The following is a 14,417-nucleotide window of genomic DNA, read 5'->3' as shown; positions in this document are numbered from 1 at the left end:
CCTAAAGGAGATCAGTCCTGGGTATTCATTGGAAGGACTGATGTTGAAGCTAAAACTCCAATACTTTGGCCACCTGATGTGAAGAGGTGACTCATTGGAAAAGACCCTGATGCTGGGAAAGATTGAATGTCAATTTTATGAAGGCAGGAGGAGAAGGGGACAACGAGGATGAGATGGTTGGATGGCATCACCGACTCAATGGACATGGGTTTGGGTGGATTCTGAGAGTTGGTGATGGACAGGGAGGCCTGGTGTGCTGCGGTTCATGGGGTCGCAAAGAGTCACACACGACTGAGTGACTGAACTGAACTGAACTGATCCTCTTTCAACACAGCCCCAACCTCTAGACTCAAGTTTGGAGACTAGCTTCTAGTTCATTTATGTAGGAAGAGGGCGTGGGAGAAAGGATTGCTTAAGGAGGCAGGATTTGGGGAGGAAGATGAGTATTTAAGCCATACAGACCTGGACTGACATTCATGTTTTATCACTTTCTAAGGGTGTGACCCTGAGCATATTGCTTTCTAAAGTCTCTACTGTGTTTCTTGTCAGTTGTTCACCACAATCCTGGGACTTGGCATCTGCCAATGCATTTTATTCCCATTAACAATATGAACGATTATTAACCTTGCCACGTCTCACCAGTTCCTCTGCTTGTAGCCTGGTTCTTGCTACCATATGTGGCTTATCACAATAGCCTCCTCACTGGTCTCCCTGCCTCCTCTCTTCCCCCTACCAGCTTCTCTTCACTTGACAGATCAGATCACATTGCTGATGCACCAGTTCCTTCTGGTTGTTCCCCACTTCATCATGTGCAAACCAGAGTTCTCACAATGCCCAGGTGCTACCTAATCTTGCTTGCCTTTGACCTTGGGTACTACTGCTTTTCCCCTTGCTTACTCCACTCCAGCTCCACTGGCTTCCTGACAGTTCCTTGAACATGCCAGGCACACTTCTGTCTCGGAGCCTCTGCCCTTGCTGTTCCTCCACCTGGAACACTATTTGCATGTCTGTCTTATTTACCTCCATTACGTCTTTGCTGAAAAGTCATCTCAGCGTGTCCTTCCATGACCTCCCTATTTCTAATTGCAGCCCCACCCTGTCAGTTTCAATCCTCTTTCTCAATTTATTGTTCTCCATAGAACTTTTCATAAACCAGGATACTAAAATATTTTCTTCTTTCTGTTTATTGTCTCTCTTTCTCCACTAGAATGTCAATTTTATGAAGGCAGGGATTTTATTTTATTTTTACTGGAGAATAATTGCTTTACAATATTGTGTTAGCTTCTGCTGTACAACAATGTGAATCAACTATAAATATACACATACCCACTCCCTCTTGAGCCTCCCTCCCACCCCCATCCCACCCCTCTAGAACATCACAGAGCACCAAGCTGAGCTCCCTGTGTTATATAGCAGCTTCCCACTAACTCTCTGTTTTATACATGGTCGTGTATATATCCCCATTTTCCAGAGGCTCAGCAGTAATGAACCTGACTACCAATGCAGAAGATGCAGGAGATACGAATTCAATCCCTGGGTTGGGAATGTCCCCTGGAGGAGGAAATGGCAACTCAATCCAATAATGTTGCCTAGGAAATCCCATGGACAGAGAAGCCTGGTGGGCTACAGTCCATGGGGTTGCAAAGAATCAGACACGACTTAGTGAGTAAACAACAACAACAACAACAGTGCGTATATGTCAGCGCTACGCTATCAATTCATTTCACCTTCTTCCCCCACTGTGTCCACAAGTCCCTTCTTTATGTCTGTGAATCTATTCAAGTGCAGAGATTTTAGTTTGGCTTGTTTATTTCTGTATCCTCAGCTTCTAGGACACTGCCCAGAACATAGTAGACACTACAAAACATTGATTGAAGGAATGAATGATTATTATAAAGCAAGAGGGCTGAACTCAAGCTCTAGAAGAACATGGAGTTGAAACTGGTGACCAAGGTTGGAACTCAGACCCAAGAAAGCATGCCAATGATCCAGTTACCCAGACTGGAACACAGGCCAGAGTAGGATCTGGGAACCAGAGAGATGCCCTGACATCAGAAGTGGAGTATGAGATCACAGCTTGGCCTGGAGCCAGACTGATGGAGAGTAAGACTGGAGTTCCTTGGGTCAGGGCTGATCCCTGGTGTCTAGAGGTCAGGTAACCTCATAAATGGAGACAGAGAGGTGGAAAGGTAGTTGCCAGGCAGGGCCTTCAATAACTTAGTAAATATCAAGCAAAGTTGTTCCAGCTTTCAACTTATTCCCAGATGTAGGTGTCAGCAGATACTCCATATTGGCATGGCTTACAAGTAAAACATAAATGACTAAGGGAAAAAAAATGAAAATGCTAATTCAGAAAACTGAGCTTAGAAGTTGAGGAATGGTAGCTGCTGGAAGCCTATGACTAGGGGATATCTGTGATGTTAAGATCACATCACAGATATCTTGAGGATTACATTGTCCTCTGGACCACCTTTTTTGGTGGAGATGTCCAAGTGAGCTCTGCCCCTTTCAAACCCTCCAGCTGGGAAAGGCTAAGTGGAGCTTGGGAGGTCGTGTCTGCAGAAGCCTAGAAAGAGGAGTTGGATAGGAAGAATTTGGCCCAGTTTTCCCAGAGCTGTCCAAGTTACTCTCCAGGAGTTGGGCTCAGCCTCTCCTCTCCATCTTCATGATTCCTGGTAATAACCTAGCCTGTGATTCAAGGCTGCCCCTGCCTCACTCCAGAAGATCAAGTCTGTGGACAGCATGTGGTCCAACTCCTTCACCACATGCTCAAGGAAAGCAAGGTCCAAAACAATTCAGTCAGGGCAGTTCCCTTCCCACAGGGGAACATGTTTCTGGTCCTGACTTCCACTGCACTGTGTATAGAGCTCCTGCTGGCTCTGGGTTCCAGTGCTCTCTCAATAGTTCTTTGTACTTCAACGCGCTGTGAAACCTCTCAGTATATTGGTCTGTAAAGTAAGGATGATATAAAAGTTCTTGGTTCCTAGGGCTGTTGTGAGGGTTTCATAAATGTAGCAAGTGTTCAGTGAAGGTTAAATCCTCAACCTTGTTACAAGGTCGTCGGTATGGCCCACAAATGGTTGGTTCAAGGTTTTCTGAAATGATGTCCTACTGTGTCCCCCTTATTGATCACCTCTTGGGATTTTATATTTTAATGACCATGATTCCTATTGTTCAAGCTTGGAGAGGTACATGGACCCGAGGCTCTAGGTCAGATTACAGGACTGCTAATTAAGGTTAGCCAGTGCAGCTGGCGCGACCTGTCAGAAAGAGGGCCAGGTCAAGGGGAGCTTGGATCCACTGTGGCCTGAGAATAGTACTCCTACCTGGAGAGGCAAGGGTGGGAGAATTCTAGGGCGGAGCCCCCTTTGGGAATGGGGACACGGGGGAGGTCAAACGCCTGGAGGGGGCGATAGCACACGCAAGGTGAAGACTCCAGGCTCCTGAGGTTGGCAAAGGAAAGCTCAGACTAGAGGGAAGAAGGGGGCTTTCAGCCAAACCTTAAAGGCCAGAAACCTCAGCACCGAAGGGCATTCAACCGCCGGCGGCATGTTTGGCCGCCGCTTCGGGCTCAGTCACGGCCCCCCAGACACCAGCGTAGAGCAGGGGAGTGTAGGCTGCAGGTGCCTCTAAGGACGCCTCGTGGCGCGCTCGCAGACCAGACCTTCCCAGCCAGACCTCCGAGAGGCAGTCCCAAATCATCGTGCAGGTGCTACAGGAAGCGCTCGGCGAAGCGACCGTGGCCACTGCGTGTGCCAGCACGCCGTGCTCGTTCCTTCAGCCGCTGCCCCCAGGAGCTCAGGTCCAGGCGGTCGCGGGGCAGCCCGCGCGGCGGAGGGCCGGGAGCGCGGGTGTGCGTGTGCTGGGAAAGCGGCCTTCCCCGCGGCCGCCGCAGCGCCAGTGCCTCCCCTCCCCCGGCGCGCACGGCCCGTCCCTGTCCCCGGAGGCGGCCCGAGACGCCGCGGAGCAGCCTTGCCTTCGCCTCCCGCGTTTCCTGCCGCTCGCCCTCCCCCGGCCGGGCTCCAGGGGCTGCTGCTGAACGGCTCGCGGCGGGAGAGCAGCTCAGAGCGCGCACGGGGGCGGGCGGAGGCGGCCGGGTTCGGGGCGGCCGCGCAGGAGAGAGGCGCGCGCGGAGACGCCGGCCCCCCTCTTCGCGTTTGCTCACTTGCTCCCCGCCTCCCGCACTCTGCTCGCTCCCACCCCTTCCCGGCGTGATTGATCCGTCACGGGCGCCGCCGCTGCCGCTGTCGCTGCCGCCGCGGCCGTTCTGTGCCTAGCCGGAGCCTGAGCCCGAGCCGGAGCGGGGATCGGCGCCATTGCGCGGGCGCCGCGGGGAGATCTTGGCGCGGGGCGGCGGGCCGGGCCAGGCCATGCGGGCCGAGTGAGCCGGCGCCCGCAGCCCGCGGCGCGGCATGGCTTCCCCGCCTAGCTCCGGGCAGCCCGGGCCGCCGCCGCCGCCGCCACCGCCGCCCGCGCGCCTGCTGCTGCTCCTGCTGCTGCCGCTGCTGCTGCCGCTCGCGCCCGGGGCCTGGGGCTGGGCGCGGGGTGCCCCCCGGCCGCCGCCCAGCAGCCCGCCGCTCTCCATCATGGGCCTCATGCCGCTCACCAAGGAAGTGGCCAAGGGCAGTATCGGGCGCGGCGTGCTCCCCGCGGTGGAACTGGCCATCGAGCAGATCCGCAACGAGTCGCTCCTGCGCCCCTACTTCCTCGACCTGCGACTCTACGACACCGAGGTGAGTGTCCGGCCGCCCGCGCCGTCGGGGCTGTAGGGGCAATGGAGGAGGGCGTGTTGGACAGAAGCAAGCTTCGACCCTTGGGCAGAGCCCTCATTGAGCCTGCCGAGGGCACCTCAGGCTGGGTCTCAGTGCTTACCCTCTGGGTCCCACCGGGCTTGGCTCGCACAGCTGGTGCCAAGATTTGCTGAGCATCTTTCCCCTCTGGGATTGTGTATGTGTGTATGCTTGTGGGATGTGGGATAGAAAACTAGGGTCTCCTTTGCCCAGAGAAAGAGTGGATAAGGTGGTAACTGAATCTCCCGAAAGGCCTGCAGTGGTCACCCCTGCCCAAGTCCCGCTGGTGGGGCTGTGGAGTGCTAGGTGGGAAGAACAGGCGCATTGACTATAAACTGGGCCATCAAGGGCTGGAGAGGCCACGGGCCTGCTCGCGGGCCTCAGAAAAGCCGAGCTGAGCTTTTGAGGTCCAGAGGGCTCGGGGACCCAGGGGCTGGAGCGCGCATCAGGGCCGGGTGCCTGGTGCGCGCCAGCAGCTCGGAACCCGCACCGGTCCGGCTGGTGTGGGGCTGCCGGCTCTGCAGCGCTGCTTGCTGCCTGCAGGTGCCTGGCGCTGCCTGTGGCCCGAGCGGTTTCCTGAGGAGACCCCTTCCGGTTAGTTGCTCAGAGTGTCCCGAGCAGGTCTCACCCCGGACCCGCGGGAGTGTGCGGCCGTGCCGAGGCTGGTGGCCGGGCGGCTGCCGGCGCAGTTTCCCGGGGCGCAGACTTGAAGCACGGACTTGGAGCGCAAGCAGTCGGCTTGCCTTCTCGGCCTCTTTCTCTGAGGGGAGCAGAAGAGCCGAGAGATTTCCGTCCTAAGCCCTCTCCTTACACCCTCAGCTTGCGTTCCAGCTGTTAGCAACAGCGCACATCTCCGCCGGCCCGAGAACTAGGGTGCGCCGAGGGGGTTTAGAGGAGCAATCGCTGGCCGCGTGAGGTCGGGTTTGCGAGTTTTTCCAGACTGAGGGAGCCCCTACGCTCCGGCCACAGCGGCTGAGACGCGGCCTGAAGGGGGCAGTGATTTCCTGTGCAGAACGCTCCGTTGGCGCCTCTTGCACCGTGCCAAGCTCGGCCAAGGCAATGGGTTTAATTGACCCGGCTTCCTGGGGCTCCCTGGGCACTTCTGCTTGAGTACTGGTGCAGAAGGGGAGGGGAGGGTCGTCATGCCACGCTGATCGGGCACCCCAGGCTCCACTTCCTTCTCTGTGTGACCCCCACCCCACTCCCCCGCTTTTGGGTCCCCGGAAAAAGCAGAAATTTGGATTGCATCTTGTTTCCCTCCTCCCCGCTTCACTGATGAACCAGTCTGCTCTGCGATGTAAATAAAAGGTAAATAAAAGGTGGCAGTTGGTGGCGGTGCACGGAGGTTGCTGCAAGTGGAGAGGCTTCCTTTGCCCTGGGAGGATGTAAGCTGGGAGCTGTGCAGAGCCAGCCCCTGTGGAATCATCTCTGAATGACATTCCTGTCTTCTCCAGAACATTTCAAGTTCTCTGGGGGTACTTGTCCGACACACATAAACAGAGAGGGCAATGCAATTATACGAGCCATGTCTTCTGGGTACTGTTTCTCTGTTGCTCGATCTTATTTTTTTTTGAAAAGGACACAGGAGAGCGGGTTCTTTGGAGACAAAACCATTTATGGACAGGGCAGCCCTGTTTGCATCATCACCAAATATTGTCAGCTGCATAATGTTTTCACCAATTTATTCCATTCAGAAAGCTTCCCTGAAAGAGATTTCATATTAGCTTGTTAGTGGCAGCAAAGGGAAGGGTGCTCAATTTCAGGATGTGGGTTGATGCTTTTATATTTTATTTTTCAAGTGTGTCTTGATGACTTTCTGAGTGAGAGGGGGCCTAAAGTCAAGAGGATGAGGCAGTCAGAAGGCACTTGAGCTCGAGGGAAGGAGGGCAGAGGGTAATCTCAGCCTCATGCAAGCAGAGGCATTTCTAGCCATTTGAAGGGGCACAGGGCATGGGCTTTGGGGTGGCTCTGACCTGAGTCTGGTCAGAAACCTAGTATCTTCCCCATGGTGACCTTGAGCAAGGGATTTAATCTCTCTAAGCCTAGATTTCCACTTCTGAAAAACTGGGACTATTATATGTACTCCGTAGGATGGTATTGTGACGCTTAAGGGAGATAACCGGCTGGAATGGAAAATGCCTTGAGCTGGCAGCGCAGCGGCCAGTCCTCTGTCTGGCATGCTGTAAGTGCTCAATAAATGTTTCCTGCCTTCCTTTCCTTTCCTGCTTTCCCTTTCCTCTGTCCTAGATTCACAAGTAAGACATTGCAACTTTAGATGTGGCAAAATGGTCACCACTAAAATGTTGTTTGCTTATTTGTTTTTCCTCATCTCATGAAGAGTCAGTGAAGTTATCACCAGAAGAAAAGAATCTTGGCTTAGAATCAGATAAATATGTTATCTCCTGCCATGAGGTGTCACAGTTGGGAGAACACCCAGGTGATAGAATACTTAATTTTTTCAAGTGGCCCATCTTTATAGAGTAGAGGGACTTTCTTTCTAAAGCCAAAGTAAAGGATCAGGCTGGGTAATTGCAATAAAACCTGAAGGGTGTTTGGGGCTCGTCTTAGAGCGTTTGGACCCTATTTTATTCAGATAGGATGTCTTTATGGATTGAATGTACTCTTCAGTCACTTGTTGACAGTGTCACTTGATTTGTATAGACTTGAACACAGGATGAATGTGGTGAGCACATTGTAGTAGACTTTGCTATCATTTGCTCTCAGTCAATGGCCAGAAACTGGGCAGCCAGGATGGACCTCTGTCCACACAACCTTCGAAGAGATGGAGATCAGCAAGACATGGGTTAATCTGATCAGTGGGACCAGCCTTTCTCCATAAAGGAGCCTCCCACACACACTTATTCAGTTGCCCCTCTGCTGTAATTAGAATAACAATAAAGGATCAAAGCCCCACTCAGGGCCATGTGTTTGTAAAAATGAAACATCCCAGCAGAATATCTGCTAGGCAGGACCTCTCTTCTTTGGTGTACCTCAAATCACTTCAGCAAATACTTCTTTATGTATTCCAAGGAACATTTGAATATATAAAAACACAAGCAAGACAACAGAAAATACAGATAAGAGGAAGCATCAGAAACCACATAGAAAAATGGGCATTATTGAACCCAGAACCTGGGCTAAGATGACTGTTGCATTTTTGTGAATTAAGTTTTAGCTCTGAGCGTCTTTGCAGTCAAGGTTAAAAAGTAAACATGGGGGATTAGATTACTTATATGTTTGTCTAAAAGACTCTGAGGGACAGTTTTTTTTAAATAAAAGTTTTACAGCTTCAGAAATATTCTTCGTGTGGTTGTTTCTCATTCTTTGGTAGTCATATTAATAAAATTAAATAATAACCAAGGGATGAGTTACAAATATTATTGGCTTTTCTGATTTATTTAAAGTAATATTCATTTTGGAAAAAAAATAGTAGAGAAACATGAGAAAACTGCATATAATCCACCTACGCAAAGATAATTGCATCTAATAATTAGCATTATTCCCTTCCAGTTGCTGGTGTTTACTATTTTGTGTACTTGAGATCTCTATGCATCCTTTTATATTTTGTTTCATTCACTTAATATTATAGCATGGTTATTTCTCCATGTCCTCAAATCCTCTTTGCAAAGATGAATTTTAGTGGCTGTTTACTATTCTATTCTATTAAATATTAGGCCATTGCCCTTTTGTTGGATTTGTATGTCTTCCCACTTGTTACTATTTTAAATTATTCTGTAATAAACTTGGGGAAAGTTCAGGGAGCCAAAGGAGCACGTTCCAGGTGTGCACCTCTCAGAAAGTCTACCCCACTGCAGGGATCCAGCTTAGAAAACCTAGTGATTGGTGAGTATGTCCTTTCCTTGAGTGGGTTGCCAAATATCTGTTGTCTCATTCTTTGTGCTTTAGAGGGGACCCAAACAACTGTGGGATGGAGGCCAAGCTTTTCAAGGAGGTCTGAGTACAGCTTTCAGTTCAGTTCAGTTCAGTCGCTCAGTCGTGTCCGACTCTTTGCAACCCCATGAATCACAGCACGCCAGGCCTCCCTGTCCATCACCAACTCCCGGAGTTCACTCAGACTCACGTCCATCGAGTCTGTGATGCCATCCAGCCATCTCATCCTCTGTCGTCCCCTTCTCCTCCTGCCCCCAATCCCTCCCAACATCAGAGTCTTTTCCAATGAGTCAACTCTTCACATGAGGTGGCCAAAGTACTGGAGTTTCAGCTTTAACATCAGTCCTTCCAAAGAAATCCCAGGGCTGATCTCCTTCAGAATGGACTGGTTGGATCTCCTTGCAGTCCAAGGGACTCTCAAGAGTCTTCTCCAACACCACAGTTCAAAAGCATCAATTCTTCGGCGCTCAGCCTTCTTCACAGTCCAACTGTCACATCCATACATGACCACAGGAAAAACCATAGCCTTGACTAGATGAAGTACAGCTTATTAGGCATTAATTGAGCACTTACTGCATTTATTGGTATTGCAGAAAGAAGGAGTAAATCCAGTCCTGGATTCAGGAGAGGAGCTGGTGGATAGGGAAGAACACAGCAAGCATATGTTTGTCGTTTTCAACGCAAGATAGAAAGTAATCCATCTTGATGTCTGCACATTTCTGTGGCTATACTGAAACCCATAGAACTACAGACTTTAAAAGAATAAATGTTATGGCATATGAATTATAGTTCAGTATAGCTAGTTTTAGAAATGAAGAGAAAATGAGGTCTTCTAGGATCAGGCTCACATCTCTGTGGTTATACCCCACTGCCTGGCATGGTACCTGACCCTTAGTAGGTTTACTGCTTTGGAGCCTCATTACAGGTGACAGAAACCCAACTTTAACTGGCTCATGTGGCTGAAAAATCCTGGAGTTAGCTGTATTCAGGTATGGCTGAATCCAAGAACTTAAATATCTTAAAAATTGTCTCCCTCTTTGTCTCTTGGCTCTGATTTCCTTTGTGTTTGGCTTCACCCTCAGTCAGTCTCTCCCCATTTGGCTGTACAGATGGCCCCTAGCAGCTGCAAGTTTACACCCTCCCAGTTTAGAAACTCCAGTAAGAAGCGTGTTTCTTTCCTGACTATTGCAGCAAAAATCCTAAGCTCAGTTCTCATTGGCTTGAGTTGGGTCATGTGTCCATCCTTGAACCAATAACATGGTATTGGTGGGTCTGGGACATCCATCGGCCTTTCATGCAGGAACAGGGTGGTGAGGTCAGCCCCATCCAACCACGCTGAATACAGAGTGGAGAAGAGGTGATTCCTCAAAGTACACTGGAGGCTGTTAAAGTGGGGTGGATGCCAGGTGGATCTGATCACAGATATCTACTTGGGAAATGCTAAGCTCAAGAAAGAAGCAATAGATGCCAGGAGCATCAAGAGAAAGGGAAGACCACATCTAGATCTCCTGGAAGAGAGGAAGTCAAGATGAGTCTGGAAGGGTGAATATAATGTTGACACAAAGAGGTGTGGGCTCAGGCAGATGGAGGTTGGATCCCAGAAACAATCACCAAGATCAAAGGACAGAGGACACAAAGTGTGAGGTGTGTTTGGGGAGCACTGACCGATTCTGTTTTCAGCCGAGTGCAGGATTTGTAGGAGGAAAGGCAGTCTGGTGGTGGGTGTGGAAGGCCTTGAATGCCTTGTCAGGAAGGTTGGCCTTCATTTTGGAACAGTGAGGAGCCATGGGAGATTTTTGAACATGAATGTGACAAGATAAAGGACAGTAGGGATGTAGAGACAGGAAGGTAGACAGGAGCAGGAGGAGACAGAGAAGCCAGGAAGCTGCTGTAGCAACTGAAGGGGTAGGTGCTGGGCCCTGAGCAGAGATGGAGAGGGGATAGAGGTGCTCTGAGGCCTGACTGGGCAGGAGGGGTGGCAAAGGGGAGCTTGAAAGTGGGGGTGTCTGGCAGACCAAACAGTATCTGAAGTCAGTTGCACTGCAGGGGAACAAGGAGAGAGAGTCCCCGAGGGTATGAGGCTGGGCACAAAACCAGGCCCTTCAGCTCCCTTGGCTCCAAGCACCTGTCGGATGAGCACCTCATCATGTCAGGAGACCTGGGTCTATATCCGCATTGGGTACCGTGTACCTGCCTGGTGACCTTAGACAAGCCACTTTGCCTCTATTTCTTCATCTGTAAAATGGGGCTAATATACTAACTGCCTAATAGGATATGGAGATCAAAGAAGACTATCTGGGTAAAGTAATAGAATGCTTGATGTACTATGCTACTGCTGCTAAGTCGCTTCAGTTGTGTCCGACTCTGTGCGACCCCATAGACGGCAGCCCACCAGGCTCCCCCGTCCCTGGGACTCTCCAGGCAAGAACACTGGAGTGGGTTGCCATTCCCTTCTCCAATGCATGAAAGTGAAAAGTGAAAGTGAAGTCGCTCAGTAGTGTCTGACTCTTCTTGACCCCATGGACTGCAGCCCACCAGGCTCGTCTGTCCGTGGTGCTCAGTAAATGTTCATGCCAGTTTTGTCACCAGTCTTACTATTCCTGTACCAAGTGGATATGATGATGTTGACCCACAGAGCTGAATTAGGAATAAATATAATGGATATGGAATCTCAAAACATGATGTGAAGCCATGTTTCTCTGTCATCACTTTCCAGTGCCATGTTGCTGAAAAGGGTGTTGGATAAAGAGGATGTGAGTGCAAGATCTTTATTCATGTGTATCTCCCAGCACATCTTCCATATTTGTCTCTTTCTCCCCTGCTGGACTGTAGCTCTGTGAGGGCAGAGCCAGTCTGATGCCCCAGTGTTTTACATACAGTTGGCATCAGTGAATGTTTGCTGAACTGAACTATAAGTGAATAAATTAGAATCTGCCTTCTGAGTTAGCTTCCCATAGTATGAATGATTTCTCTGGATCACTTCCTCAGAGAAGCTCTACCTCCTCATGACCAATGGACTTAGAAGACCCCATGTATCAGGATTAAGCTGAGCTGCCTCCTGCATGTTCCCACGAGCATCGACCCCCGAGATTTCCTGGTGTGAGGGAAATGCTCTTGGTCATGCCATGCCTACTCCCAACCAATTTCTCAGACCTAGCTAGGCACCCGGGAGAAGGTGCGTAGAATAATACACCTTTAGAACTAGATATTGGGCTAAGACTTTTAGCTCACTACCTATATTTTTAAAGGGCTCTTCTTCATGTGTTTGGCCTCCCTTCTACGGAAGATCATCAACTTCTTTATGCAGAGATGTGAGATCGCAACAGGGAAATGAACAAGCTGAAAGTGTAAGACAGGGGTGAAAATAGAAGTGTTAAATAAATTCATTGAGTTTCCCAGGTGGCGCTAGTGGTAAAGAATCTGCTGCCAACGCAGGAGACATGAGATGCGGGTTCAATCCCTGAGTCAGGAAGATCCCTTGGAGAAGGGCATGGCAACCCACTCCAGTATTCTTGCCTGGAGAATCCCACGGACAGAGGAGCCTGGTGGGCTGGTCATAGGGTTGCAAAGAGTTGGACATGACTGAAGCGACTTATCACACACACACACAGAGGATATATAACTTTTGTTGGTTAGGGTGGACTTGGCAGTGCTGCATCAACAAATCCTGAAATCTGTTTTGCTTGACACAGTCAAATTTATATACTGCTCAGCCAAATCCAGTGTGGGTCAGAACCTCCTGGGAGGCCCTCCTCCAAGTGAGAACACAGGACTCCAGGCTGCCCTTGTGTTGTCACTCTCCCATCTTTGGCCTCAAGAAGATGGGGGCAGGAAGAAATCCTTAGGGGAAGGCACACGAGATTTTTGGCCATCTTTACTTGGAAGTGGCATGTATTATTTCTACTCATATTTCATTGATCAGAAATAGTTGTTGACCAACCTAACTTAAAAGGAGGCTGGGTTATGTAAAGGAGCATGTGGATGTCACTGACACTTGTTGTTTGGGGTCCGTCAGGAGTTACAGGCCAAGATGGATGTATAGGTCCCAGAGATCTTAGGGGTAATATCCATGAAAGGTAAAAGAGGAGGTAGTGAAAGCCTCAGATCACAGTGCTGTTCTGGCACCTGTGAAAGTACAGGGGAAGGAAGGAGAGCTGGGAGAAGAGCCTCAGAAAGTCTTGGCCAGCCCATTGGTGTGGGGTGCTCCAGAGCAAAGACTGCCAGTTAGAGGGATCAGTGAAAGTAAAAGTTGCCCAGTTATGTCTGACTCTTTGTGACCCCATGGACTGTAGCCTGCCAGGCTCCTCTGTCCATGGGATTCTCCAGGCAAGAATACTGGAGTGACCAGTCTCTTCTCCTGGGGATCTTCCTGACTCAGGGATCAAAGCTAGGTCTCCTGCATTGCAGGCAGATTCTTCACCATCTGAGCCACCAGAGAAGCCTGAGGGATCACATATCGGAGACCAAAAGAACCAGGCTCTAGAATCCCTGCCCAGCTTGGTCACTGGCTGCAGGCTCCCTGGGAAGAATGTGTCCTTGTCTTAATTAAACACTATAACAGATCTTAAAGCCACAGCTGGAGGCTTAGCTGAGGGCACTTGTCCTGTAGATTCTCTCTTTAAAGGAGATCTGACTGGCTCACCTAGATGGCTGCCACAGCTCCACCTATTTCTGCTCCATCATACTAATGCTACATGTTGTGATGGAGAGAGCTTTCTGCCAGGCCCTTTTCTAGGCTCTAGGGTACAGAGATGGATGTGACATGGATCTTGCCCTTGAGGTCTCACAGCCTAACTGGCGGTCACACAGTGTGACCTGAGCATGGTCAGGAGGGGTCAGGGGAGGATGATGGGGAAGGCATACCCCTTCTTGAGGCACCTGTTTGGTCATTCCCCATGTTGTTTGGGATGAAATGTAAGTGGCTTCTTATTGCTTACTCTTTTGGTTATTTATTTTGGTTCTAGGAAGGTGAGAAAATTAAATGGCATAGTTTGCCCAATGAGCATCGCATTCATCTGCTCCTTTTGTTTATTCTTAATCTCTCTGCTTATGTAACAGTTTGCAATGAGGCTGGTGAGATGCCTTTGTCTCTGTACCTTTCCAGGAGCCAGCAGGTGTGCCAGGCTGAAACAATAGAAGTGTGAGCTCCAGTTGGGGTCAGTGGTCTGGGCTTTGGTGCGAGGTTGGTTGCTAAGACCTCAATGGTCTAGATTCTGGTGCTGGGTTAGTTAATAAGTCTTTGCTCTTCTCTATGAATTTCAACACTGAGGATCTCTGCTCCACTGTAAGCACTGCAAGGGCAGGCACTGGGTGTGTCTGGCTCCCTTGTATACACCCCCACCCCTCTAGGCAGTATCTCAGGGCCAGGCACAGAGCAGGAGCTCAATAAATATTTATTGAACAAGCAAATAGACCTAAAAGCTTGGAACTCAGCTCTCTGATTCGAAGAGGATTAATGGGTATAGTTTTAACAAATTGAGGAAGTGCTTTTTATGCCAAGCCATGTGGGGTGAGCTTTCTGCTTGCTTTTTATTTCTTCTTTGGTGCTTTGTGGGACCCAGGAGTTGTGCAGAGGGAAAAGGGTACTTGTCGGATGCTCCAATAGAGGATTTTGTGCAGAGCTAATGTCAGTCTCCTCTCCCCTGACAAACACACACACACCATCCTCCAAGGTCCTCCAATATCAAACCTGGGGAAGAAATACTTTCCAGCATCTAAGAAGTATTATGGTTTTAG

General features: G+C 49.9%; 1 protein-coding gene across 4 annotated transcripts in view; it reads left to right on the top strand.

Annotated features, from left to right (window-relative positions):
* The first annotated feature begins 3,723 nt into the window (after positions 1 to 3,723).
* The window catches only part of GABBR2 (gamma-aminobutyric acid type B receptor subunit 2), a 370,697-nt gene continuing 360,003 nt past the window's right edge, over positions 3,724 to 14,417 (top strand). For all 4 annotated transcript variants that reach the window (XM_086416036.1, XM_086416038.1, XM_086416039.1 and 1 more), the window contains exon 1: positions 3,724 to 4,733. In XM_086416036.1, coding sequence (XP_086272162.1) covers positions 4,413 to 4,733 — 321 coding nt within the window. In that variant the 5' untranslated portion in view covers positions 3,724 to 4,412. The remainder of the gene's footprint in view (positions 4,734 to 14,417) is intronic.

The sequence above is a fragment of the Bos grunniens genome, chromosome 8 (assembly GCF_055505025.1).
Source record: "Bos grunniens cultivar Pamir isolate PY7600 chromosome 8, Bosgru_T2T1.0, whole genome shotgun sequence".
NCBI classification, from domain to species: Eukaryota; Metazoa; Chordata; class Mammalia; order Artiodactyla; family Bovidae; genus Bos; species Bos grunniens.
The sequence above is the reverse complement of the archived record's forward strand: the minus strand, read 5'-3'. Positions and strand labels throughout refer to the sequence as shown.